General features: G+C 43.8%; 1 protein-coding gene across 5 annotated transcripts in view; it reads left to right on the plus strand.

The window, feature by feature from the left end:
• The window catches only part of Them7 (thioesterase superfamily member 7), a 244,030-nt gene extending 218,274 nt beyond the window's left edge, over positions 1-25,756 (plus strand). For 2 of the 5 annotated variants that reach the window (XM_087654578.1, XM_087654580.1), the window contains exon 3: positions 18,919-19,554. In XM_087654578.1, coding sequence (XP_087510704.1) covers positions 18,919-19,114 — 196 coding nt within the window. In that variant the 3' untranslated portion in view covers positions 19,115-19,554. Of the gene's footprint in view, positions 1-18,918; positions 19,555-20,642; positions 20,787-25,570 lie in introns of those variants that run through there. The other 3 variants (XR_015683424.1, XR_015683425.1, XR_015683426.1) reach the window with 3 other exon arrangements.
• Positions 25,757-26,528: the final 772 nt, after the last annotated feature.

Below are 26,528 nucleotides of genomic sequence, written 5' to 3' on the forward strand. Positions count from 1 at the left end.
TTTTTTGAAATTTAGTATGTCTTAAATATGTTTCAAGTCATAAATTATGACATGTTGACGACTTTTTTTGGTGACACTGAGATCTCTTTACCGTAATTGTAGGGTCTCCACCTACCTGATAGCCAGAGTTCTCTGGTTTCCATCTCACCTGCCACAGCGTCTCCTTCCGGCCTCACCTTCTCCAAGCATAAACCAGAGATTCCCCTGTCTCTTCCTAGTGGACTCTGTCAGTCCTGCAGGGGAAGACAGAGCAATCTACCCCATGTGGAGAAGCACACAGAGGAGAGAACAAGCTAGTGCACCTGTTCTGCACTGGCCTTACTCCTTACACAGAAAAGCTGGCAGGGGTTGTCCCACGGATCCACAGAGAGGCCCCCAAACCCTTACAAGGATGTAACACTTTGTCAGCTTCTCTCAATGCACCTTAGATCATCAAACTTGGGGGGGGAACAAAAGATCATCAGCGGGTAGCATACCAACTCAGCTGGGTTGTGGCTGTCTATGAAGGAAACAGCTTCTCCAACTGCTCGACGCATCGGAGGATCTGGAGACGTGAGTTTGTGTTCCCACCTCCGACTATCTACTGGAGCTCAGTGGGTGCCCCGGGTGAACCAGCTTGGGTTCCCATGCCACATCTTTACCTTTCAAATGTTCTCCCTGCAACAGATGACTGACTGGGCAGCCACACTACTGTGAATGCTGGTATCACCTGAGGGTTTGTCGGCTGCAATAAAGAAGAAGGAATAGAAAGGAGTGCGAACGGAGGTGTTGGGGGGAGCTGTGCACGGCAGACCACGCGTTGTTTAAAGTGGGCAAGCTCTATTTTGTGAAGTATATTCTGATTTTTGTGGGGGATTCTTTTCCAATTAAATTCTCACCCAAACATCATTTTCTTATGTTGACGACATTTGAAAATGTTATAAATAAGACATCCCTGAGAAATGATGAGAACAGGGAAGGTAGTGCACACGTGCTCTCGGATAAGGTCATATTCATATTTTTATTCATTTTTAAAGATTTTAAAAATTTCTGTGTCTCTGTGTGCTTGCTTTAAAGGTTGTCAGACACTCTAGAGCTGAGCTGCAGGTACTTGCCAACTGTCTGATCCGGGTACTGAACTCGGGCCCTCCAGAAGAGCAGCAGTCTAACCCTGTCTCCAGCTCCCGGGATCTCTTATCTAACGACGTTTCATAACTACGCTATTGGATGCCCCTATCCGAATGCCCATAGAGGCTCCTCATTAGACACAGTTGTTATTAAACAGATCCAGTCTGCTGGGAGGAATCACCCTGAAGGAGATTGGTTCTCTTGGGAGGCACTGACGGATTCAACCTTTCTACAAGGTTTTATTGCTGCACATAAACTGGGGAGGGTGGCACACTCAAAGCATAACATACTTTTAAATCTAATGTTTTAAGCCTGGTATCAATAGAGTATAAACATGTGTGTGCCTGCCTGCACATGTATGTGAGCACATTCGACATGGTTCTCAAATGTAAGTCGTAATCACCTGCAGGGCTTGGTAAATGTGGTTTCCAATAAGCCAGCTTTGGGTGAGACCTACGAATTTGCACTTCTACTGAGTTCTGGGGATGCTGACACTGCTGTCTGGAGGCTTCATGAACGGCTGGGGTGCAGAATGGAAATAGAGATTAACATCTGCTCTTTCTTGAATGTTTTGAAATGTGTAACAGCATTTGATGCAATTTATTTTAACTGAACCCCACAGTCATTGCATCAGGCAGGTAAGAGCTATTGTGGACTTATTTGCTATTCTGACACAAGAACTGAGGCTTGGAGAGAGAAAATGGCTTACCAAATTCAGGTTACAACTGGCAGGAAATGAAACCAAACCTCAAACCTGGCTCCAGTACCTTTTGCATGACCGTATGATGTCTTGGGTGAAAGTAAAACCCAATAGTAGGGAAGAGAGAAATAGGGTGTATGTCAGGGTTTGGGAGGAGGTTCAAGGGAAGATGGGATGCGACAGAAGAATGAGAGAAAAATCTAAAACAGCAATGCCAGAAAGAGAATAGTTCAGGGAGACTATTGTGGGGTTGGCCTTGGTCAAACCTGTATTTCCACCATTTCTGCTACTCACCAGTTCTTGAACTTGAGGATATTTTAAAATATCTCTAGTATACAGTGATAATGCAGATTACAAGGCTTAACATAAAAGACCATTGTGATTAGTGAGAGAGTGTTAGCTGTTATGGTTTGGGTAGGAAGCGTCCCTCTCGGAGGCTCCCAGTGGTAACAAGGAGAAGTGACTAGATCCAGAGAGTAAAGCCGACCTCTTTAGTAGATTGACACAGTGACTCGTGCCATGCTCAATATGCTATTAGCAAATGGGGCCTCACTGGAGGAAGGATGGCTGGGGTGTGCCTTTAAGGAGTAAGTCTTACCTCTAGACTATTCTGTCTTTGGTTCCTGGCCGCTGTGATGTGAACAACCATGCCCTTCTGACATGACCACCCCCTCAACCCCTGCATTCGACAGCTATGTGACCTGAATTCTCTGAGACTGTGAGTGCAAATAAATCTCTGTTTCTTTAATCTGTTTTTCTCCTGCACTTTGTCACACAGGGAACACAAACCAAATCAAGATCACGGCTCCTAGTAAAGTCCACTTAAAAGTTAGCTGTTTAGTTCCACGATGTCCCTGACAATCCTTCAAGGTTTAGATGATGTATCTGTGATAGGCAGACTATGTTGCAGTAACAGATAAACTTTTTAGGTGGCTCATAAAATACAGGTTTATTTTCCCCTCACAGGGCAATTTAAAGTAAATTGTCTAAAGCTTGATTCTCCTCTAGCTTGACAGGTAGTTCTTGGGTGCACAGGGCCCAATCTGATGGTCTCCATTCTAACCACAGCCAAGAAGAGGCTAAGAGGGACCCAATGATGTAGCGACCACTCTTCTCTCAGCACATAAACCATATCACCAGGAAATCCGTGTAGGTCTGTGTATCGATAGCCAAAGAAGTAATGGATTCTGTAATTCCATATTGAAGAAGCAGAGGTAGGGAGAGTACAAACTCAAGGCACACCTTGGGCAGACAGAGCATTTCTGATGGAAAGTGGTCCACTTTGTTCTGAGCGCCACCCCTATCCGCAAATATACCAGCGGAGGCCAAGGTAGCAGTCACATGTACCACCCCCAAATGCCCGTGTTTTCTCCGTGAATGCTTTTTAAATATAAGATGAAGATTCCTGAGGGCTACAGGAGCCAGGCGCTTGCAAGTTTCATGAAGTTTCTATTTCGGAGCTCCCGTTCTTTGCAGGGGAGGTGCTCAGTGAACAATGAGTTTGGGAAGTCTACAGCGTTCTTATCCAGTCTGCTCTGCTCACTCTAACTGAGCTCTCTTTCCTTGAAGCCGTGGACAGCTGTTTTCAAATGAATATAGACAACAGGAAGTGCCTTCTGAGGGAAGTGAACACTAAAACCAACCACGCAAACAACCAAAAAAAAAAAAACAAAACAAAAAACAAAAACAAAAACACAACCAAATTCCTTTGGTTTGTGGACCTTACTACCTGTCTCCCTATGGCACTTCACAGATGAGTTTTGCGGTGGATGATGTTACTTGCCTTCCTATGTTCTGGCTTTCTTGTCCTTAAACACCAAACAGTTCCAAACCAGTACTAGATAGTGAGATAATGAGAGCCCGACTCTAAAGAGAGAAAAGGACACTGGGCAGTGGTGGCGCATGCCTTTATTCCCCAGCACTCGGTGAGTTCCAAACCTGTCTCAAAAAACAAACAAAACAAGAAAAGCGAGAAAGAAAAAGGGAGGAAGAAAAAAGGAGAGAGAGATGAAAGAGATGGGAGAGAAGGAGAGAAGGAGAGAAGGGGGAGGGGAAGGGAAAGGGAGGGAGAGGGAGAGGGAGGAAAAGAGCTAAAAATTGAACTCTGGACTCTGCCTCCTGCCATGGAACATTTCCTGAGTTTCCATAACATGGCCGCATGCAGTGGTCCCTCAGTGCAGTGGTCCTGTGACCATGGACTGTAACAGAAGTGTTGCGTGTGACCTTTGGAAATGCCACCTTTTTTTTTTTTTCTTGACCCCTTTCCTTGCTGGGATGTTCTAAAGTGGCTCGAGTCTGCCCTGTGTGGAGGGATCGGTTTGCTGAGAGCAATACGGTATCTAGATGGAAAGTGCTGCATTCTCTGGCCGGTCTTGTTTGAGACACTTTTCTGAGTAGGGAGGCTAGGAATGAAAAGAAAGGCTATGACACACAGGTTGGGCTAATCGTTGTTAATTCAGTTAGAAAATACAGCATCGTCTGAGATGTTTATAAGAAGTTCTTTAATTTGCTGACACTTTTTGCCTGGTTTACCATCAGAGGTCCAGTACTGGAAGCATAAAGAGTTTGCCATGCACTTTAGAAGGGAATCTTCGTCCATTTTTACCAGTCCTCACAGCACAAGCATTGACATGCTAGGCCTTCATGGGCCATTCTGCATTACAGCCACACCACAGCCAATGCCTCCAGAGCCATTGCTGATCACACAGCAGGGCATGGTCACGAATAGGGCAGGTTACTGGTTCTTTTCCTAATGAAAGCAGAATGAAACCAGCAATGCGCCCCCTGCCCCAGGTCATCATAAGATCTATTTCCTTTTCATCTCTTTCGATGCCAGTAATCATATTTAGTTTTCATATTAGCACAATGCACATATTCTTTATTCTTTGCTTTTATCCCTTGTTACAGAGAGAACATTACCACATGGCCATTCAGATTCTTGCACACTGTGTTCTCTTAATCGTCTTTATTTCAGACCATTACATAGCTATACTAGAATATATTTCCAGTCCTCTAGTCTCCAGTGAATACTATTTTTTCCATTGTCTCTTTTTGGTCATTGGAACATGAGGATGAACATCTTGTAGGTGTTTGTATACAATATGATTTTTATTAGACTAATTAGGTCTCAAGACCTAGGGTTAATGAGGATGTGTGTGTGTGTGTGTGTGTGTGTGTGCGCGCGCGCGCGCGCACGTGTGGTCTTTATAGTGGTGTGCACATGGGTGTGGCAGCCAGAGGTTGATGTTATGTGTCCTCCTCACTTAGTCTACACCCTATTTTGGGGGGGACACAGTCACTGGAAATGGAGCTCTCCGACTCGGCAGGACTAGCTGGCCAGTGAGCCCCGAGGAACCTATTGTCTCCACTGCTCTGGCATTAGAATTACAGGCATGTGTCACCAACCTGGCTTTTTAGGTCAGTTCTGGGGACTTGAACTCAGGTCTTCATGCTTGTGCGACAAGCACTTTACAAACGGAACCGTCTCCCCACCTGCTAGAGGATTTAACTACAGCTGCTTCTACTGCTTCCCAGGTATATGCTGATGGCATCGGCGTCTCATGATTTCATCTGACTGGGCCTCTCAGTCAGGTGTGCAGAGCAACTATCGCCTGGTTTACATTAGACAGTAAGAGTATTTTAACGGAACCTGCTCTGAAGTATTCACGGGTTTTTGTTTTCATCCTCTAGCATTGCGAGCGGTTAAAAACACAGCCTGGAGAGATGGCAGCTCTCTTTCAGAAAATGAATAGATAATTTATTCTAATGAGGTGAGGTAGCTGTTTTCAATTATTACCTTCTACAAACCACTAATGAAATGAAGTCAGTGTACATCTTTAAATAACCTTTAATATTTGTACAAGTAAATACCTTCATTGACGATAATGGAAATTGTCAAAAATTCTCATTTTCTCACTGTTTAGCTCGCCCACAATGGCTGTCAGCCGAGTGATAGGACGCAGGGCAGAGCTAATTGTTTCATGAGGAGACGGTGCTTCAAAGGGAAGGGAGAGGAGGTGCAGACACTAATGAAGTTTATTACTGGAACACGAAATGAGGATTGTGACAAGAGACACTGGTGGCAGTGACATGTAGTTAGAATGTTAAATCTTGAGATGGCGCTGGCTGAATCACAGAGATAGAAATATGGAGAAGTGTAGACGAATGAATAGCCCTACACTGAGACAGACCAGACATAGCTTGTCTGGCTAGAAAGAGCAGAAAAAAAAGTTCATGAGCAAACAAATAGGAACCAGGGACACAGAGAACAGATCAGCCTGTAAACGAATCTGCCTGCCTTTGGCATATCCGAACGATGGAGTCGTGTCTTCCAATGTCTATTCTCAAAAGTATGATTGGAAGAGCTGGGTCACAATTATGCCAAGATCTGAAGGTTTGACATATCTCCCCAGGGATTCATAGCTACTTTTGAGTGGGGGAAAGAATAGGGAGAGAGAAGTAGGAAAGACAAGGTGAATGGAAAAGAGCCTCCCCCAACACCAGTCCTCATGACCACTCAGAATTGCTCCTTTTTCCAAACTCTGAAGAGAATCGGTGGATGAAACATATAAAGCACCCATTCTCTTAAAGTACATTCTGGTAAGGTTGAGGACACCACAAAGCAAAAGTTGGGTGTAGGGGCACACACTTGCAACCCTGAAACTTGGAGGGCCTGAGGAGAGAGAATAAAGAGCTGGAAGCTAGCCTTGGCTACACAGTGAGACTCTGAAGAGCCACGGAGGAAAATGGGGAATCTCGGCTACCTCTAGACACTATGCAATGCATTCTGTAACAGTATGAGGGGAAAGGTATTTGGGAAGTGATCATTTTTTAAAGTGTATGGTAATTTTATATAAAGATAGATAATTTCCACTGGAGCTGATATCTATGTCCCCTGCCCTTATATCTGAGTAGCATGGCTCATGTAGCTTTCTTGGAAGAAAGAGGTAGAGAGGAAGTGACTCTCACTTAGAAAACATCATACATGCATTCTAGGGTCTTTGGCTGAATGTAAGGTGGCCAGCTGTCAGGGGACAGCATGTGGAGAGAGCATGCTGAAGAAATGCATAGTGAATGGAGATGTTCTGAGGAGCCAGCACAGCTGTTGGAGTCTTTTCAGCTTGGGCACGAGATATGTGTACATCAGAATATAGCCTTCAAGATGCTCACTGAATGGGGACCCCATAGAACATCCAAACGCACATAATTTCTTTGCTCGAGCCCTTGTCTTGGTTTGTCAGAACCTAGGTCACCTAAATTATTATCCTTGCCTTAAGCTACTGCGTGTGGGGTAATCTGTTACACAGCCTCAAAGAACTGGACCTGTGATGTATAAGACGGCTGCTTGGAAGAAGTACCAGTGCTGATGGCCTGGGTTATGATGGCAACAACGAAGAAACCATTCGAAGTGAAGACGATTAGAAATTCACAGGAAAAAGGCACATCCTGGCACTGATGTTGAACACAGTGGGGATGTCATGTAGCAGGAACTTAAGTTAGAAGGATGTGTGGGTGGAGGGGACTCAGTCGAGAACCCCTCCACAATGATGCTGAGAGTGGCCACAATCCTCTCCCAAGTTCAGGATTGGAACCTTGGGGTAGTCTGAACGCATTTTGCATTCTGTCCTAGTGGCGTGGCTAATGGCAAAGGAATTTTCCACATTTCATTTTATACCACTAAAGTCCAAGAGCAAAAGGGGATGAGTGTTTGGACATTGCTACCTTCCTCAAATACAGGATGATTGAACACATCTCTGTTTAGAAGCACCTTAAGGAACTTTCCCAATGATATTAATACTTTCAAATGATATTAAACATAACTACACTATACGGACATGTGTTAAAAGCACCAGACAATTCCACTGATGCCTTTGAACTCGAAAAGTTGCCTGTTGTTTCTGCCTTTTAAGAATGGATTGTCTTCATTGGCGGCCATTGTGAAATCCAAGAACCAAAAATATTGAGTGAAATTATGGAAAGTAGAAGGAAGCAGTCTGAATCTGCATCCTTGACCATTTTAGATGCCCTGACTATAGAGGAAGGATGCTTTGGTGGACAAGACAGTGAATGACAACTCCTCCCAATGCAGGCAGGCATGGGTTATCCTCAAGGCATTAGACAAAGCCCTGACAGCGTGGTGGCATTTGCTCATAATCCCAGCACTCGGGAGTCCGAGACAGGAGAAGTACAACTTGTCGGCCAGTCTGGACTACACAGTGAGATCCTGTCTCAAAATAGAAATGAGAAGAAATGAAAGATAATAAACCCATTCCGTACCTTTATTCCTGTGGTTTGTTCAGAAAGAGCCAAGCCACGGGAATAAAGAGCTCCGGTGATAGTCTGTAGGCAGATAAAGGAATGCAAGACTTGTCTTTCTTATATTTAAGAAGGTCCCCAAGGACACACACTGGCTGACTTTGAATGGCTCAGCTGCCTTCTTTGGCCAGTGTTTGTGAGGGCTTCTGTCTGTCAGATGCTGAGCAGGCAAACAGGGCTGGGTAATGTTAGGCAGAAAGAAACGGTAGCCCCTTCTCGATCAGAATTAAGCGTGGTCTAGGAGGAGAACTCACCAGTGTGCAGACACTTGCCCTGTGTTTGTAAGGTACAGCTTCTCAAGGTACACCTTGGTCTTTTCTCAAGGCCCTGCTGAAAATGTTAAACTATGCTTTATATAGTTTTAACTTTCCAAACTGTATTTCTTTTAAGAGGCTGGATCTCACGTGGCTTGAATCTCTAAGAGTCACATTTCTGAGGCAAATAATATCCAGAGAAGTCAGGCAAGTTTCCTCAGAATGCAAGGCAGCTGGGGACCCTTCCAGTCTGTCCTGTACAGCTCAAGGAGCAGAGCCAGCACTCAGGGTTGTTCTCAGGGAGGAGGTGATTTTGTTGTTGATTTGGATCTGGTCGAGTTTTCTGGTCTCCACTTCCTTTAAATTCCAAGTATTGATTTTGAATCTTGTTGGAAAATGTATACTCATGGGTGAAAGCAACTGTTAGGAAGGAAAAGGTGGTCATCCTGGGTGGGGCAGGGAAGGGGTGGAGAGAGTATGAGTAAGAAGCTCTGTGTGAGTCCGTTGCTCTCAAATGGTAGGCAGCTGCCACCTGGATGAGAGAGATCTCCGGTCAGGGACTCATCATGTTAGGACTCTGACCTCCAGCCTCCAGGAGGTTTGAGAAATGTGCCCCTTGTTGACAAAGAAACAAGTGGTTTTAGTTTACAACATTTAGTTTTAGCAACCTGAACTGGCTAAGTCATCAGGTAACAGCAGTTCTATTCCCGAGTTTTATGTTTACATTAAAACTTGCTCATGTGTGGGATGATGTTATACAGGTGAGGCAGGTACAAGACAGAATGAGGCCTGTCATTGGACGAGAAGGAAGGATAGGTGGGAGAAAAGTTTAAGGGAAGAGACTGGGACGGAAAGGCCGGGAGACTGGAAGAGGTTGTAGAGAAGCCGCAGGGAGAACACGGAAGCTGACATTAAGATTCCCCTCTGTTTATTTACAGGTTGTTATGAGTATTCTTAAGGGATGGATACGTATGGGGCTTTGTATGTCTAGGTGGGCAATTATATCTTATCAGTTGGATCAGAGGTTATTGTGTTGTGTGTTCCTTCATGTGGAGAATTGAGTTTGGGAGAGTGTGTGGCGGCAGAGACACTGGGCCACCACAGAGTTGGGATGTGTGCTTCTGGCAAGACATCTACTACTTCGGTGCTGGATCTAGTGGGAGTAAAAGAAAACTATTTAATACAATTTTAGGACAATACTCTGCAGCAAATTTATTCATCATAATCTGAAGGTGGAAGCAACCCCAACATTTACCAGCTGGGAAAGAGCTAGATGCTGTACAGTGGAAATACACTAAGTGATAAAAAGAAGTTTATGGAGTTGTCTGTTTGTTTATTTTTCTGAGGCAGGCTTTTTCTTTGTGTAACCCTGGCTGTCCTGGAACTCACTCCTTAGACCAGGCTGGCCTCAAACTCACAGAGATTCACTTGCAACAGCTTCCCAAGTGCTTGGATTAAAGGTGGGATTAAAGGCCCCACCACATCTGTCTGAGAGTGAGGTTCTAACTCATGCTACCTCATGGACGAACCTTGAGAATATTATAGCGTGTGTAAGACATTAGTCACAAAAAAACTCTACATATTACATGAAATATTTGGAGTAGGCAAATATTTAGATTAGGTCAGTATGTGCCTAGGGCTAGGGCACGTGTATCAAGATTGCTAGGAATTGCGGGGTCTCTCCCTCCCTCCCTTCCTTCCTTCCTTCCTTCCTTCTTTCCTTCCTTCCTTCCTTCTTCCTTCCTTCCTTTCTTTCTTTCTTTTTAAAATGTTCTAAAATTGATTTGGTTATGGTTGTGTAGCTTTGTAAACATGCTAACAGTTGTCAGTTGTATTCTTTTTCCAGTGCCACTAGAGATCAGATAGAGGACTTCACGCATGCTGACCAGGAACTCTCTCACTGAGTTACATTCCTCACTGGTACTGGATCATACAGTTTAAATGAGTGAACTTTACAACATGAAAATCATATCTGAATAAAGTTGTTAAAGAGACAACAAGAAAAGCTGACAGATGGAAATGTGTGCTGGCTTGAATGAGAAATGTCTCCCCATAGGCGCTGATATTTGAACACTTGCCTCTCAGTTACTGCCTTGGTCATGATGTTTTATCACTGCAATAGATAGGAATTAATGCAGGTGCAAAGGAAACTAACTAGAGTCAGTTGGCAGGGTCATTCAACCTCAGGGAACTTACATAAACAGACAATATCTTCACATGAGGGCTGAGGAGATGGCTCAGTGATAAAGTGCTTGCTGCACAAGCATGAAGACCCAAATTCAGTTCCTAGTTTCCATGTCAACATGTCAAGCAGCTAAGCATAGCTGCAAGGTATGCCTTCAACCTCTGGCCTGGGGTAGATGGTGTGTGGTCAGGAAGATCCCTGGGGTTTCCTGAATTCCAGTCTAGACACAACAGCAAGAACTGGGTTAAGAGAGAGACACATCTCAAAGAAATAAAATGGAGGGTGATAGAGCAGGTCACCCAGTGTCTCCCTCTTGCTTCTGCTTGAGTGCGTATGGGTGTGTGCTCCCTGAAATGGATGTGTACACACATGCCCCCCAAATAAAAGCAAGCACACACATCTAACTATGACCTTTACCTTTCTTTTTGGGGGCCACATACTCCAGCTTCGACAATAATTTTCAAAAATAAGCGTTATAGATTCCTGGGAGTTTCCATTGCCCTAGGTTTCTAGCTTACCCCAGAGATGTTCCCCACCAACCAGTTCCAGTTGTCTTTCCCTTTATGCTCTCCTGTCCTCTCCCAACTTCATTCCTCCTGGCTCTTCTCCACCTCCTCTCCCACCCAGTTCCCTCTCCGTTCACTCCCCATGTATTTTTATTTCCCCCTGGGAATGCTTTCCCTCTTTTTTAGTTTCTTTGGGTCTGTGGGTTGTAGCATGATTAATTATCCTGTACTTTATGGCTAATATCCACTTATAAGTGAGTACATACCATGTTTGTCTTTCTGGGTCTGAGTTACCTCACTCAGGATGATATTTTCTAGTTCCATCCATTTGTCTGCAAACTTCATGTTTTTGTTTTTAATAGCTGAACAGTACTCCTTTGTGTAAATGTTCCCCATTAAAGATACTCTGCTATTCTTGCAGACAGGAACCTAGCATAACCGTCTCCTGAGAGGCTTCATCCTTCCAGCGATTGATAGGAACAGATGTAGAGACCCACAGCCAAATATCATGCAGTCTTGGGGAATCCTATGGAAATTGGGGAGGCCTTGGAAGAAGCTAAAGAGGTCAAAGACACCACAAGAAAACCCACAGAATCAACTAACCTCGGCCCATAGGGGCTCATAGAGACTGAACCACCAGAAAGCATGCATGGGACAGACCTAGGCCCTCTGGACACAGGTAACAGTTGTGCAGCTTGATCTTCATATGGGACTCATAACAGCAAGAGCAGGGGCTGTCTCTGACTCCATTGTCTGACTTTGGATTGCTTTCCCCTAACTGGGCTGCCTTGCCTAGCTACAATAGGAGCTGTGCCTAGTCCTACTGCAACTTGATAAGCCAAGGTGGGTTAATATCCATGGGAAGCTTCCCCTTTTTTGAGGAGAAATGGAGGACAGGAGGATAGAGGGGAGGAGAGAGGAAGAGGAAGAGGAAAAGGAAGGGACTAGGAGCAGAGATGGGAAGCTGTAATCAGGATTTAAAGTAAGTAAAATAATTAATAAAAATCAGAAAAAATGGTTATTTAATAAAATATAGAGCTAGGCATGGTGGCATATGCTTTTAATCCCATCACTCAGGAGGTGAATGCAGGTAGATTTCTGTGGGTTTAAGGCCAGCCTGGTCTACATAGTAAGTTCCAGAACATACAAAGAAAAACCTGTTTCAAAGAAAAACCCATATATGTATACACACACACACACACACGATTTTACTCTATTATTTGGAGAATATATTTATTATTTTGATATATTAATATATTAATAACATATCTATTATTTAGAACATATACAATTTTTCTGGTGGTGGTAGGGACATGTAGAGGAGATTCAAGTCATTTCCTCTGCTCATCCCAAACTAGACTCTAGGGCATTGCTCATGTTACAGCAGACTCTCAGACCACAAAGAACTCACCGTATGAAGCACTTTCAGTAAGGATGAAATTAATTCTGTCACCATTGTGTATCCGGTTCCTTTAAAAATGTAGTTTTGAGGACCTAGAGAGATGACTCAGTGGTTAAGATTACTGGCTGCTCTTCCAGAGGGTAGGGAATTTGATTCCCAGCAACCACATGGTGCCTCACAACTATTTAACTCCAGTCCCAGGGTATCCAACACTCTCTCTGGCCTCTGTGGGCGCCACACACACAAGATGCATAGACATACATGCAGAGAAAACATGGGTACACATAAAATAAACATTAAAAACACAAAGTAATTTTCCACTTCCAATTTAAAATCTTTTATGTGTATTAGTCATTGTTATTGTTTACTTCTCACTTTCAGATTCAGGGATATTAATAATCAGTAGTCAATTAATTAGATGACAGAGTACAAATGAGAAGTTTAGTTGTGTTAATTACCAAAAAGAAGTCACTTATTTTCTCACTTTTAGTCAATGGAATTTCTCCTTTGACATGAGGATTTGTGCTATTGTCAGTCATTATTGTCAATGGTTAGAAAGAAACTTAGTAAAGATTGAGGAGATTTTAAAATACTTTTTTTTTTTGCCAAAGAGAATTCAGAATTTCTAGCCCCTGGGAGAGGTCCTGACTGCGTGCGCACATGTAGACACATGCAAGTATCATGCATGCAAGCATGTGGTTTTTTGGGTGTGTGCTTAAGTGTGGGAGTCAGAGGTCACTCTTGGATGTTGTTTCTCAGGAAACCACACACTTTGTTTTTAGAAACAGAGTCTTTCCATGGGCTCTGAAGCTGGACGATTAGGCTAAGGTAGCTGTCCAGCAAACTCTAGAAGCCTCCAGCAGTGGAACTCCAGATGTGCACCACCATGACTGTCTTTTTGTATGAGTGCCCAGAGTCAAACTCAGGTGTCACAGTGATATGGCGAGCACTGTCCTGGCCAGACTATTTCCTTAGTCTCTAAAGAACATGGCTTTTGATCTGCTGTCCTAGACACGCCTGCTATTGCTTGCCTGTTCTAAGGCACACCTATCCAGTGATCCATAATTTGGTCTGTCCCTAAACAGAGTCAGTATTAGACCATCAGATCGGCAATGCTAGGAATGTGACCAAGAAGCAGATGCTGGTAGTGAATGGTGGAAATGAGGATCCAAGGTAGATACCATGTTGGAGCTTGAAAAGAGAAAGCAGGAGAAATAGCCAAAAAAAGAAGGAGAAAGGCTGTGCTGGTTGGTTTTATGTCAAATGGACAGTCTAGAGTCTCATCTTGGAAGAGGGAACCTTGATTGAGAAAATGTTCCCACCAGATAACCTGTGGTCAAGCCTGTGGTCTATTTTCTTGATAGATAATTGGTGTGGGAGAGCCTACCTTACTGCAGGCAGTGCTGCCCTTGCAGTGCTGCCCCTGGATACTATAAGAAAGCAGGATGGACAATCCATGGCGAGCAAGCCACTTAGCAGCACTCCTCTATGGCTTCTGCTTCAATTCCTATCTTCAGTTCCTGCACTGATTAAGGTCCTTCTGTGATAGACTGCCTCCTGAAGTATAAGACGGAATGAACCCTTTCCTCCACAAGCTGCTTTTGGTGGTGGTATTTATTATAGCAGCTGAAACCCTCACTAGGACAGAAGCCCACAGAGCAGCATAGGCAACAGGAGGCCATGTGCTCTACAGAGACAGAGAGTGTTTGAGCCTCGGCTTTCCTGCTCCAGCTCATTTGGAGCAGCGTTGTAGTTTGGTTGCCGATGTGGTTTACTGAAGCCTCTGAGTGTTTATACCAAGCTTCGCTCATACTATCATTGATCAAATATGAACGTGTTTCTGCTTCTTACACACACACACACACACACACACACACACACACACACAAACATGTATACACAATACACACACATATATAAGTACACATATATACATACACACATACATATGCATACACACAGGTATGTGAATATATACATATACACATACACACATACAAACATATACATATGGTACAAAATGGCATTTTCTGGGCCAGATGTAGCCATTGCAATCTTGAACTCTCAGCAGCTGCAGATGCCTACGCTGGCTGTGTCCAAGAATGAGGCTATCAAAGGTCAGGCACCAATGGCTGAGGAATTTGGGGTTCTACCCCTCACTGTTGAACTGTGCTACTGATTATTTCAGGCAGTGGGGAACCACTGCCTTCACTTGTGCGCCCACCAGACTCCATTGAAGACTCCAAATTCAGTGGTCCCACAGAAGGCCCTATTTAAATGGGTCACAGAACCAACTCAAAGCTCATAGCACCAGAGAAGGGGACGGGGAGGGACTGACAGGGATGGAGGGCTGTAAGAGAGAGTGTGGGGAGAGAGTCATTGGGATGCATGCTATATGTTCATAAGATAGTCGAACAACAAACTCAATTAAAAAGGTTTAAAAAATTCAAAGGTGGTGGAGTAATTGTGGGCTTGTGTAAAACCTCTGCTCTCTGCCTTCTAGAACTGGGAAAGAAGCAGATGATTGTCCCTGATCAAATGCGCTCAGGGAGTCCCAGCTTCCTGGTGTTTATGTTACTAAAATATTTGCTTAATTGGACTGAAATCGGTAAAGTGTATGCAGACACTTTGAAACTGCGAAACACGTTGCTGGTGGGGAGCAAAGGGGATTATTAATAATCTGATTAAGATTTTATGATGTTCCCATTACTCATTTTTATGTATCTGCCACAATGAATAAAACCAAGAGAAACTGCTCCAAAACACTGAAGTTTGGGGAATTTCTGCTTCTCCATCTGGACAGCTTCAGCATTAACTCTCTCCAAAGCAAAACGGAAACTTCAGGCAGCTCCTATCCAGCTCTTGCTGGTCCCAGCAGAGACAGTGTGTTCGTTCATTTAGCATAGAGCTCTTGGGGCCAGGGAGGGAACAGGCATTTTTATCACTGCAAACCCTCTGGATCTGGTTGGAGCTTGAGCCACAAAAGAAAGTGGAAGACTCAGTTTGCAGTGTCACAGGCCCTTGGTAGCCCCTGGGATTGAGAAAGTATATAAACCTCCTGCTACTGAAGATATGACACGGACGGTATTAAGTTGTCTAGGTTATCTCACTGGGAAATTTCATGGGTCACTGGGAGTTTACATGTGAAACTTCCAGGCCCCATACAATAAAACAGAGGAAAAAAGAAGACACAGACAATTCAAGAATTAAAACAGGTCGTGGGGATACGAACATGTAACTCTTTCCTTTGTGGTGTGGCTCTCTACCACATCCAAACTCTCAGTGGATCTGCATCCCCGGAAGACAAAATTCTAGCCTCAGAAATGCATCACAAAGAACACGTACTCACTCAAATGGTGTCTGGCTGGTGAGAGGCCTGAGGTGTGGACTGTGGCCCCTTTCAGCTCACACTGCCATGCACTGACTTGAGCACAGTCCAGGGTTAAGGTCCCTGCCACCAACCACCCTGTTCACATTTTAAAACACAAACACACTTGTCAGCTAGGGTGGGGGGCACGGATCACCTTTAAAATGTCTGCAAACCTCACCCCGTCTTTGCTACAACCTCCTGGGTTTTAATTACTCCCCGAGAGTAAGAGTCATCTCAGGATCCTCCGGTGACATTTCCCAGTTTCCCGTCGGCTCACTTATGAGAGACAAATGGGCTGGCTAGTGTCCCTCTAGATTGAGTTTTTCATGAAGTCATTACTTCTGTCATAGGGAGTATTTTCAAATTGAAAAATCTGAAACAATAAATGATGGTGGAGCAGTTAATAACTGTTAAGAAATCACATTTGGAAAATTGCATTTAAGCAATAACCTTTCTCCCTGTAATTAAATGACAGAAAGGTCCTGGTTTTAATTAAGTCAGCAATTTATAGTTATGAAGCTATACTTCACTATGCAGATTAGCAGATGATAGGTCACAGAACACCCTGAGTGCATTTTGAGTGGGCCTGATATGGTAATTACTCCACTGTTCAGTGGTGACCACATTGAACCGTATCTCTAGATGAAACAATTTTCTTTTCCTTGCTCCGTGATGTATAACTAGGCTGAGTAAATGTACCACGAGCACTGCCTTGCGCATCTTTAAATTAAAATGGATTTTAAATGAGGGGGCACGAGCGGAGGGAGCGTGTTCAAAGAGCGGCGCCAGGAGTGAATGGGCCGCTAGTCAGTGCCGGCGAGCAGAGAATATATCATTGTTTTACAGGGCTTTCTATCTTGTGCCTGAATGTTGGCTGCAGATTTATGAGGAAGTAAAATGCTAATGTTAGTGTATTTATAAACATATGATGGGGGTTTCATCTATAATTTATTTGCTGGCCCTCCGCTCTGCCTCCTAGGGAAGGAAAATAAAATGCTGTGTTGGACAGCCGAAGGGTCATTAATATGGTTTTCACATTTTATTTAACTAAGCCGGGCTCATATTACACGTTGATGATCACATTGTGAGATGTGTTCTGAAATGCTTATTGTATCTTGTCTCCTGTCTCCCTCATCCTGGGGTTGTCACCAAACAACTTCTGAAACCTAAGAGGGATCACTGGTGAGGAACTATGGGGATAGGAGGATGGGGCTGGAGGGAATAAGGAGAAGCTCCCCCACCGATCATGTTCTCTTTTGCTTTCACTCTTAAAGTTTCACAAACCTCAGAACTCCCAGGGACAACTTATTTTCAGGGATTCAATTTTGTCTTTAAATTCCTGTTTGCTCATTAAAACACATCACCATCCAAATTCTAGGACAGAAGAGGCTGCCGAAAAAAAAAAAGAAAGAAACACATTCAAACTCACATCCAGGGGTTGGGGAGATGGCTCTGTGGATAATGCCTGTGTCTCAGTTCTGAGGAGGGAGGCAGGGGGATTCCAGGGTGTGCTGGTTAGACAGCCTAGCCAGAATGGTGAGGCCCAGGTTCAATGAGAGATCCTGTCTCAAAAAATAAAGATGGCAGGTGATAGAGTAAGACACCCAAAGCCCAATTCTGCCTTCCACAGGCACCTGCACCCACATGTACACATGTATATAAGCACACAAGTATGTACAGCAGACACACACACACACACACACACACACACACACACACACACACACCAAAGCAAAAACCTACCATCCAAACCAGGCTCCCCCAATGCAGCACAGGGGGATGAGGATACAAAACATTCTCTAACCAGAATACTGACAAATGGCTGTGATACTCCAGGCCAGGAGTTTGAGTGGCTCAGCTCAGAAACTCAGGATTTAGCCCTTCTGTTTCCCCATTGCCCACACGTGAAGAGGTGCAACAAGTCAGATGTGAACTACTCAGTTACTTCATGTGTCACACTGATAGCCAAACCATATTCTAAAATCTAAGATATTCCCAAGTCAGGAATGTCTCTTTTAGCACAAGGTGAAAGGGAATATATATACCTGTAATCCTAGCACTTGGGAGGATTGTGAGTTCAAGACCAGTCTAAGATATATATAGGGAGATCCTGTCTCAATGAAAACAACAAAAATCTTCTTTAAAATACCTTGCATCTCCTTTTGGGGTGGTGGTGGGAGATATAAATGAATTCTGCACTTACCCTCTCCTGCATTTTTTAGAATTTTATGAATAAAGATTTTTATAATTCCAGAAAAATGATCAGTTTTGTATTAAAAACACACAGTGGAGTACTCTAAAGAGCACCTTGTGGATCAATTCAGATCTCACATCCTGTAAGTAGCTGCAGTTGGTCCCAACAGTGTCTGTGTCTAGAGCAGTGCTTCTCAACCTGTGGTTTGTAAACTCTTTGAAGGTCAACAGCTGTTTCTCAGGGATCTTCTGAAACCATCAGAAAACACAGATGTTTACATTATGTTTCATAACAGTAGCAAAATTACAGTTATGAAGTAGCAACAAAAATAATTTTATGACTGGGGGTCACCACAAGATGAGGGTCACAGCATTAGGAAGGTTGAGAGCCACTGCTGTAGAGCTACACATGGGAAGAAATATGTTCTCAGCCTCTTTGGATGAGCCTTGGAGTGACTCAGGTTTCCTACCGTCAACTCTGATTGGAATTCTGCAGCAAAGATCTGAACTGTATTCCAATGCTACCACCCCTTCACTGCTCTGGATTGTCTGAGATAATGAAGAGAAAACTACAGTTCAGCAAAAACAAAGACAAAAACAAAAAACCGAAACCACACAGCTGTTCCTCACGTGAAGCAGTGTTCTTTTTTTTTTTTTTTGTTCTTTTTTTCGGAGCTGGGGACCGAACCCAGGGCCTTGCACTTCCTAGGCAAGCGCTCTACCACTGAGCTAAATCCCCAACCCCGTGAAGCAGTGTTCTTAAAGGAGAATTCTTTGCATTGTTCTGTTGATTGTAACCTCCTCTCCTTCCAAGTACACCTCTCTACCAACTCTTAATTTCCTGCTTGTTGCTTAGCCATGGTATATGTCCTTTCCTTTGTCACAGTACCCAGAATGCTCTGCTGGACTCAGAAGACATCACTCCTAGGACCCCAGAGAATTCTTCTGAGAGGAACCCTGCTCTCAACTCCAAACCAACCATGTCCTTTATTTCATGCCTCCGCGTGGACGCCACAAAGCCCTGCGCTGAGGAGATGGGCTGTCTGCATAGAAGTACTGTGAGATTTGCGGGACAAAAATGATTCTTTGATGGATTTTACTGACTCTCTGAGAGTCTTTGGAAGAAAACTCACTCTTCGATTTTTCTATTTACTGTATCTTAGACTCTAAAAGAAATATGAAAGTTAGAATTATCTCTGTCCCTGTTGCCAGGTTCAGCTGCAGATTGGAAAGACCACCAGCCGAAACGAAAGGCCTGGTAAGACTTCCCTTAGAATTCTTTCATATGGGTGAGGTTCTGCTAGAGCCCAGACCTCTAGATCTGGGTTTCTGGGCCACTAGGCAGAGAGCAGTGCTGGCCAGTGGAGGGAAGATAAGAAAGCTGTCCTCGCTTGAACAGAGACCTGGGCCTGTGCTTTCAGAAATGGGTTTCTTTTACTTACAAAATAAAATAGCATTTGTCAAGGCTTGCTGGAGATGTATTTATGTGGGGGAAAGGGTAAGAAAATATATTTCAAAGAGATTCTTTTTGTTCAGTGTTTTCTTGAAAACTCTTCCTCACCTGGGTCATCTGACCTAGAGGAAAAATGTTTGTGACTGAGATTCTCAGTTAGGGGAGAGAGAGACCAGGGTCTCCTCCATCTGGGAGATACTGAGGCTCCAACTAGTTTTAAGATGAAGGTTTCATACAAACAAGTGAATTGCAGGAGTAAAGTGTAATTGCCCCCAAGTCCTCACCCACACAGCTTCCTGTGGCTGGTTAAACTCTTGCTGTTTCCTATGTGCTGTGCCAGGGGGACAGAGCTATCAGAATGGATGGAGTTGGTCCCCCAACAGAACATCCTCAGACACTAGAGGTGGAGTAGGTCAGAGAGGAAGTAAAATGAATGTATAAAAAAAACCCACATAATGTTATAGCAAAGAACTTAACAGCAAAGCTCCAAGGGAAAAGGTTTGAGAGCAAGTTCTTTCTAGTACCCCGCTAGGCTGTGTGACTTTGGAAAAGTCACTTAACTACTTGGCTGCATCCTCTCGTCACCAAAGTGAAGATAATAAGAAGGGTATCTCTCTCATAGGATCAGTAGGAAGGCATAATTTGTAGCTCTAAACCTTATGGTGTTTATTAAATATTCAGATGTTAGATACTATAGGGTATGGGTCACACATTAGTGGAGAAATACACAAAACATTGTGTGGTAATACAGAGGATGGGCAGGCATCTGACTCAGCCTGAAGGATGGAGAGATGGTTTTTCAGAGAGCTTTCTTTAGCATTAGATTAGAGGGTCGATCAAGTATGGAACTGGGTGAAGGAGTAGTGGGCAGTTCAAAGACAAACTAGATGCCTCCTGGGATCCCTCTCCTGAACTCCAACCAGTTTCAGCTTATGTGGTCCTTACTGGTAGTGACTGATACTAAGGTTAATGCCTTGAGGGATTGGAAGCAAAGTCCTTGGTGGGGGTTGCTGACAAAAAAATCAATTTCAGAGTTCTTGCCTTCACTTCATGGGGAAGGTTGGTTCCTTGGGACCTCCAGAGCTGATTTACTCAGTCCCACCCAGTGGAAGAATTCTGAGCCTTTGCTGACACAATGCAATTCCTCATACTCACAGAAAACAATGTGAGACAACTTCCTGCCCTGTGCGACTCTGCAGGAACTTTCCCTAAATATTTGCCAAGTCAAAGAGAAGCTTAACTTCCTGGTCTTGTAGAATACCCCCATGAGTTATTATCAAGTGGAAACGTATGTAATTAAGGTGGGTGGAAGGCGTGAATTGAATTATGATAAAACTCATGCTTGCTGATGTGTTTGATGACAGTGGAGGAAATCATAAAGGGGAAGATGATGAATTTCTGTCTTTTCTTTGGGAATAACTGACTTAGAATCAATGTGATGAAAAATTGCCAAGTGAACGCAGAATGGCGGAGGGGATGGGCAAGTTTCTGATGGAAATGTACTAGTTGATCATGCAAACACACTTTCAAAGTTCTTGTTCTGGGGGAGGCACCACCCCAATGGATTACTCAGTGAACGGCTATGTTCACACTGATTTCCTACTAAGAAACTTCCGGTAGCTTTTCCTCATTTCCTACAGAATGAAGTTTAAAAATCAGAGCACAGCATCCAACTGGCCCCAGTGTCACTCAATGACTCCATGCCTTGCTCTCTCTAATTCTCACTGATTGACAATCAGCCTCACGTCAAGAACTCCACTCACCCTTTCTTAACTATAGTATGTTCTTGCCCTGGCTAGCACATGCCTCCAACCCCGCTCAAGCCCTAGTAAAATACCTTCTTCCAGAGAAACTTTTTAATGCCAGGATTGATGCTGTAGTTTTTTTTTTTTTCCAGTTCGCAATACTACATGTATTGTACCCAAAATGTGTTACTTCAATTTCTAATGGAGGTGTTTCCCCCATCCCATTATTTATCATGGAAACTCTTTGACAGTGGGAGTTATATCTCATATATTTTTGTAACTCTTATATCACTTGACATGATCCTTTGTACAATGTTGGTTTCAAAAATCAGTTTCTTGCTAAATAAGGTGGTTCATGCCTATAACCCCAGTACTCAGGTGACCGAGGTAGGAAGATTGTTACAAGTGTGAGGCTGTCCTGGGCTACATAGAAAGTTCTGGGATAGCCTGAGCTATAGAGCCAAAAATCTTTCTCCAAAGCAAAGAAGCAAAGAAATAAAAGTTTTTATCTTTGCTTTGGCTAGCAGGCAATGCAAAACCCAGTTTTGGGTTCAATCGCTTTTCATTTTTTTCTCTGGTACAATAAATTCCTTCCTTCCTTCTTTCCTTCTTTCCTTCTTTCCTTCTTTCCTTCTTTCCTTCTTCTTTCCTTCTTTCCTTCTTTCCTTCTTTCCTTCTTTCTTTCCTTCCTTCCTTCCTTCCTTCCTTCCTTCCTTCCTTCCTTCCTTCCTTCTTTCCTTCCTCAATCTGCATACTTACACTTCCTTGCATCGTGCTCTTTACTGTAAGCCACCCTGACTCTAATTTAGATGTGGACATGGGGAGGTAGGAGTTGTACAGGGCGAGTGAGGTCGTCACTGAGGGGTGAAGTGTTTATTTAAGTCATCAGGTATTAGTACCATGTAGTGTGCAGACAGGGTCACAGAAGGGAGTGCAGATTGGCTCAGATGGCGGTAACAGCCCTGCCTTTATTAGTGCTGTTTACTTCATCTTCCCAAAAGGTCTGTGAGAGCTGTTTGAGATGAGACTCGTTTGCAACCCCCTCTTTTAGCTCACAGTCGCACAGCCAGAAGCAGAGCTAGGTGAACTCTTTTACCTTTTCTTCTCATGAGCACCAACATACATGAGTTGAAGTTTGGTCAACGAATCCATCACCGACTAGTCACAGATAAATGCAGTGCGTCCAGACTTTAAAATAAGGAAGTCAGTCACTTCAGGGATTACCCCAGGTCTTGCTAGCAAACTGTCTTTGCATTCTGTGAACTCAATCAGCTCGTGTGATTACTCTTGAATCTATCTGTGGCAAGAGACTGGGATTAACCCCAATTAAGTAGACTCACCTGAGAGTAAAGCCTCCTGAGTCTCAGGATGACAGAGGACCGAAGAGGAGCATAGATGGGGGATGGGAGAAGTATTGCAGGGCCAGCATGGGAGCACTGCCTGCAGCTCCCCAGCACCGTCCTCTCCTCAGCACACCTTCTCACTTGCCTGTTCTCTACCCGAGACATGACATTCTCTACCTATAGTTTTTCTTAGCCAATGAACTAAGCTTTTCTTCACTCTTTCCTTCTCTATTTCTGTCTCTACTTTCTTCTTTCTGTTTGTGCACCAAATAACATTCACGCCAGACCCTAGGCTAGACACCTGAAAGCGCCAAGATGGTCAAGATACCAATGTCCCTCTCATTCGGAGCTCCCCTCTGACTTGTTCAGCTCAGGGGTTGTGTGGTATCCCTCTCAGGTGTCTTGAGGGGCTTTTGGCAGATATAAGAATGCTGGGCCACCATTATGATGCCAATTGGGAAGTTTGTTTCATTTCAAAGAGAGCAGTGAGGCAAGAAAGACTGATTTTTGTTCACCCTGAGCTGAAATACCACATTAAAATGCCTCCTAGCATGGAGAGAGGTTTATCCATTAAATTTAATTAAGCTTTCTTTAGAGTGGAATGTCTGGGAGATCTATTACACCCAAGGGACTGGCGTTTGTTTTTGCCAGCCTTTCCCTTGCTCATCACCTCATTCTTTCTTACCAGAGAACCCTCCTGCCTCTATTGTTTAACAGAGCATTCCTATTCAGTGGCCAGGTGATCTGGGAGGTTCTTCTTGTTGAGCTTGCCCCAACACACACACACACACACACACACACACACACACACACACACACACACACACACACCCCTTGTTTTCAGCAGCCTCCTCTATGATGAGAGCTGGAAGATTTGGGAGCTCCATCTTTCTTAAAACAGATTGCTATGACAGAGTTGCACGTTTCAAGGACAGCATCTCTGTGCCTCAGAGATTCTTGTCTCTCCCAAGCAGTTCCAACATTCTAGGAGCTGGGATTTCCCCCAACAGGACCAGCTGGGAGAGGCCTGTACCCAAGCCAGCCCAGGCTGGTGAGAATTCCTCAGTTCTAAAAGGAGGAATTCTCTCATGGGCTGCCTGTGACAACACTCCAAACTCTGACAATGTTCAGAGCTGTGAAACCGTAGAATGTTGTGGGGGAAATACTTCTGCATGTTTCCAGCCCTGGGGACCTGTTCCCGTCCTCCCTTCCTTGGTGGAGTACGCCACTCAGAACTGTCCTGTGAATACTTAAGCCAGCCACTGACACCAAGTGAGAGCCAAAGTTATGGTATCCTTGACTAGAGCTCCACTGTGAATATGCACCACACTTTCTTTATCCTTTGTCTGCTGAGGGACATCTAGGTGGGTTCCATTTCCTTGTTAGAGTGACTAAAGCAGTAATGACTGAGAATATACAAATATCCCTGTGGCAGGATATGGAGTTCTGTGAGCATATGTCTTGGGCCTATGTAGTTCTAGTTTAAAGGTTTTGAGAAACCACCACACTGATGTTCATGATGGCTTTAATGTTCACTCCTATGAGCAATAAATGCCCTCCCCCCTCCATGCTTTCTCCAACTTTTATTGTCAGATTTCTTGATGCCAATCTGACTCGGGTGGGGTGGTATCTCAAAGTATTTTAATTACATTTCCCTGATGACAGGATATCGAACGCTTTAAAAAATAGTCATTGTCCAATTTGTGTTTCCTTTGAATACTATCTACTTCATTTATTAACCTATTGATTAAAAGGTCACAGTTAGGGAGAAGGAAGATCCTGTTCAAGGAACTGGGTTCCTGTGGGTTCTAGATAGAAGTGTGCCCTGGGCCATTTTCAGAGCTGCCCAGTAAATTCTTCTCCACTGATCTTGGGCTAGCAGGAACTTTCAGATGGACTTGGATGCTGAAAACACCTGTATATTCCAGTGGGTTTAATTACGAATACAGCAGAAGGCTGCTTAGAGAATGAGGGAGAGAAATTCTGACCCTTTTTTATTTAAGCTGTAGTTTCTTATCCATGGAGTTAAATGACTAGTGATGATCTTAGGTATATTTTTTGTGATATTATTATTGTTAAGCTTAAATTATGCCAAGGGAGTTGATATGGCCAGTGCCATAATCAGGACACTCTGGTTATAGCGTAGGTGCCCACTATGACAACGTATATAATAAGAAAGTGTGCTGGCATGCATAAAAGCACCCAGTAGTTGGGCAAGCTCCAGGTGGCCTACAGTAATATACCACTACTCTGTATGCAGATACTATTTCCAAATCTAACTCTGAACATCAGTGTCTCTAGGGGTAAGGATTGGTGTCCCTGTAATTGTCCTGGGGTTTGCATCCCAAGTAGCAAATGTCCTAAGACAGAGAGGGGCTCGTCCTCTGCTTCTCCCTTAGGAATAAGAAAACATTCCCAAGAAGTCCCTCTGACTCTCCACCCAACTCACTGGTCCTGTGAGACTGCAGGCGAATTCCAAACCAGTTGCTGTAGCCAGGGGAACACTGTGTTCTCACCCCGTAAGAACCAAGTTGCTAATTCCTAGAACTAGAAGAAAGAGTTCCCTGACTATAGATCTGGACTTCTTAGAGACCACCCTTGGTCTGAGGTCAATGCCCCAACCACCAGGTCATAATAAATGGGGAGGGGAGCTGCAGGTATTCTAATGAATGCCCAAGTACTTAGCACTTAGCATTCTTGGGGGAGGGGTGCTGAGATGATGATGGCTTGGCAGTTAAGAACAATCACTGCTCTCAGAGCATCCAAAATCAGTTCCCACACTCAATGGATCACAACCACCTCTAACTCCAGCTCCAGGGGATCTGATGCCTGCTTCTGACCTCTACAGGCATATATATCCATACTGACACATACACAAAAGTAAAAATAAATCTGGAAAGCTTTGTTCATGTATGATGGGTACACATGAGTGCATGTGGAGGCCAGGGGTCGGCTTCAGATATTGTTCCTCAGACACCTTTTCTGTTTTTGAGACAGGATCACTTGCAGGCTGGAAACTCACCAGGAAGATCAAGATGGCCAGGCAACGAGCTCCATGGATATCTGTCTGTCTGTATATCTGTATGTCTGTACAGGGGATTCCAAGTGAGCGTTGCCATGCCTGGCTTTCTTATGTGGGTCCTGGGTATCAAAGCACTTTACCAAATAAACTCTAACACCAGACTTGGTTTTAAATTATTAATGGGATTTAAGAATTTAATCCAGAAAATAATTTTACATGAGCCAACATCCTGTAAGCAAGTATCTTTATACATCTCCTCCTCAGCGTCTGGATATTATTCCTTAACGACATGGGAGTATTTATCATAATAATATTGCCAGCGAATCTCCAAAAATGAATGTTACAAAAGATTTTATGCTCACTCCTGGTTGACAAGGGAAAACATGGATTTAGAAAAAATAGTGTGCATGTCTATGACAAGTCATAGTTTACTCCTTGCCAATATATTTTTGCTTCCTCCTGAAGTGACCTCATTGTGGATGGTTTTTGCTGCCTCGCTTTAAAACTACCAAAGGTTTGTAATATCTACATTCCAGGGAACACAGAGATGCATGCACCTTAATTGCTACAGCAATTCATTCAATCCAAGGGGAAAACCTCACTGGCCAGATACCACAGGTGGGTACGTCCTCGCACACACTGAAGATTGACAGGGACTCTGCTTTCTGCAGTCGTTGGATGGATGAGGCTCCAAGTCCTGTGTGAAATAGTGTGAACACTGGCAAAGAGAGACAACAGTGAGAGTGGATGGCAAGCTTCGGGATTTGTAAGCCTGTAACATTAGGCAACTTACTTGAACATTGTAGGCCTCAGTTTCTTCACCTATGAAATGGAAACAATTTCCCTTCAGTGGCTTTATGAAGATGGAAGGATACCTCATCACTGTGATAGAATAACTGATGGAGCAACTTGAGAGAATAAGGATTTATTGTA

The sequence above is a fragment of the Rattus norvegicus genome, chromosome 3 (genome assembly GCF_021556685.1).
Source record: "Rattus norvegicus strain SHRSP/BbbUtx chromosome 3, alternate assembly SHRSP_T2T, whole genome shotgun sequence".
NCBI classification, from domain to species: Eukaryota; Metazoa; Chordata; class Mammalia; order Rodentia; family Muridae; genus Rattus; species Rattus norvegicus.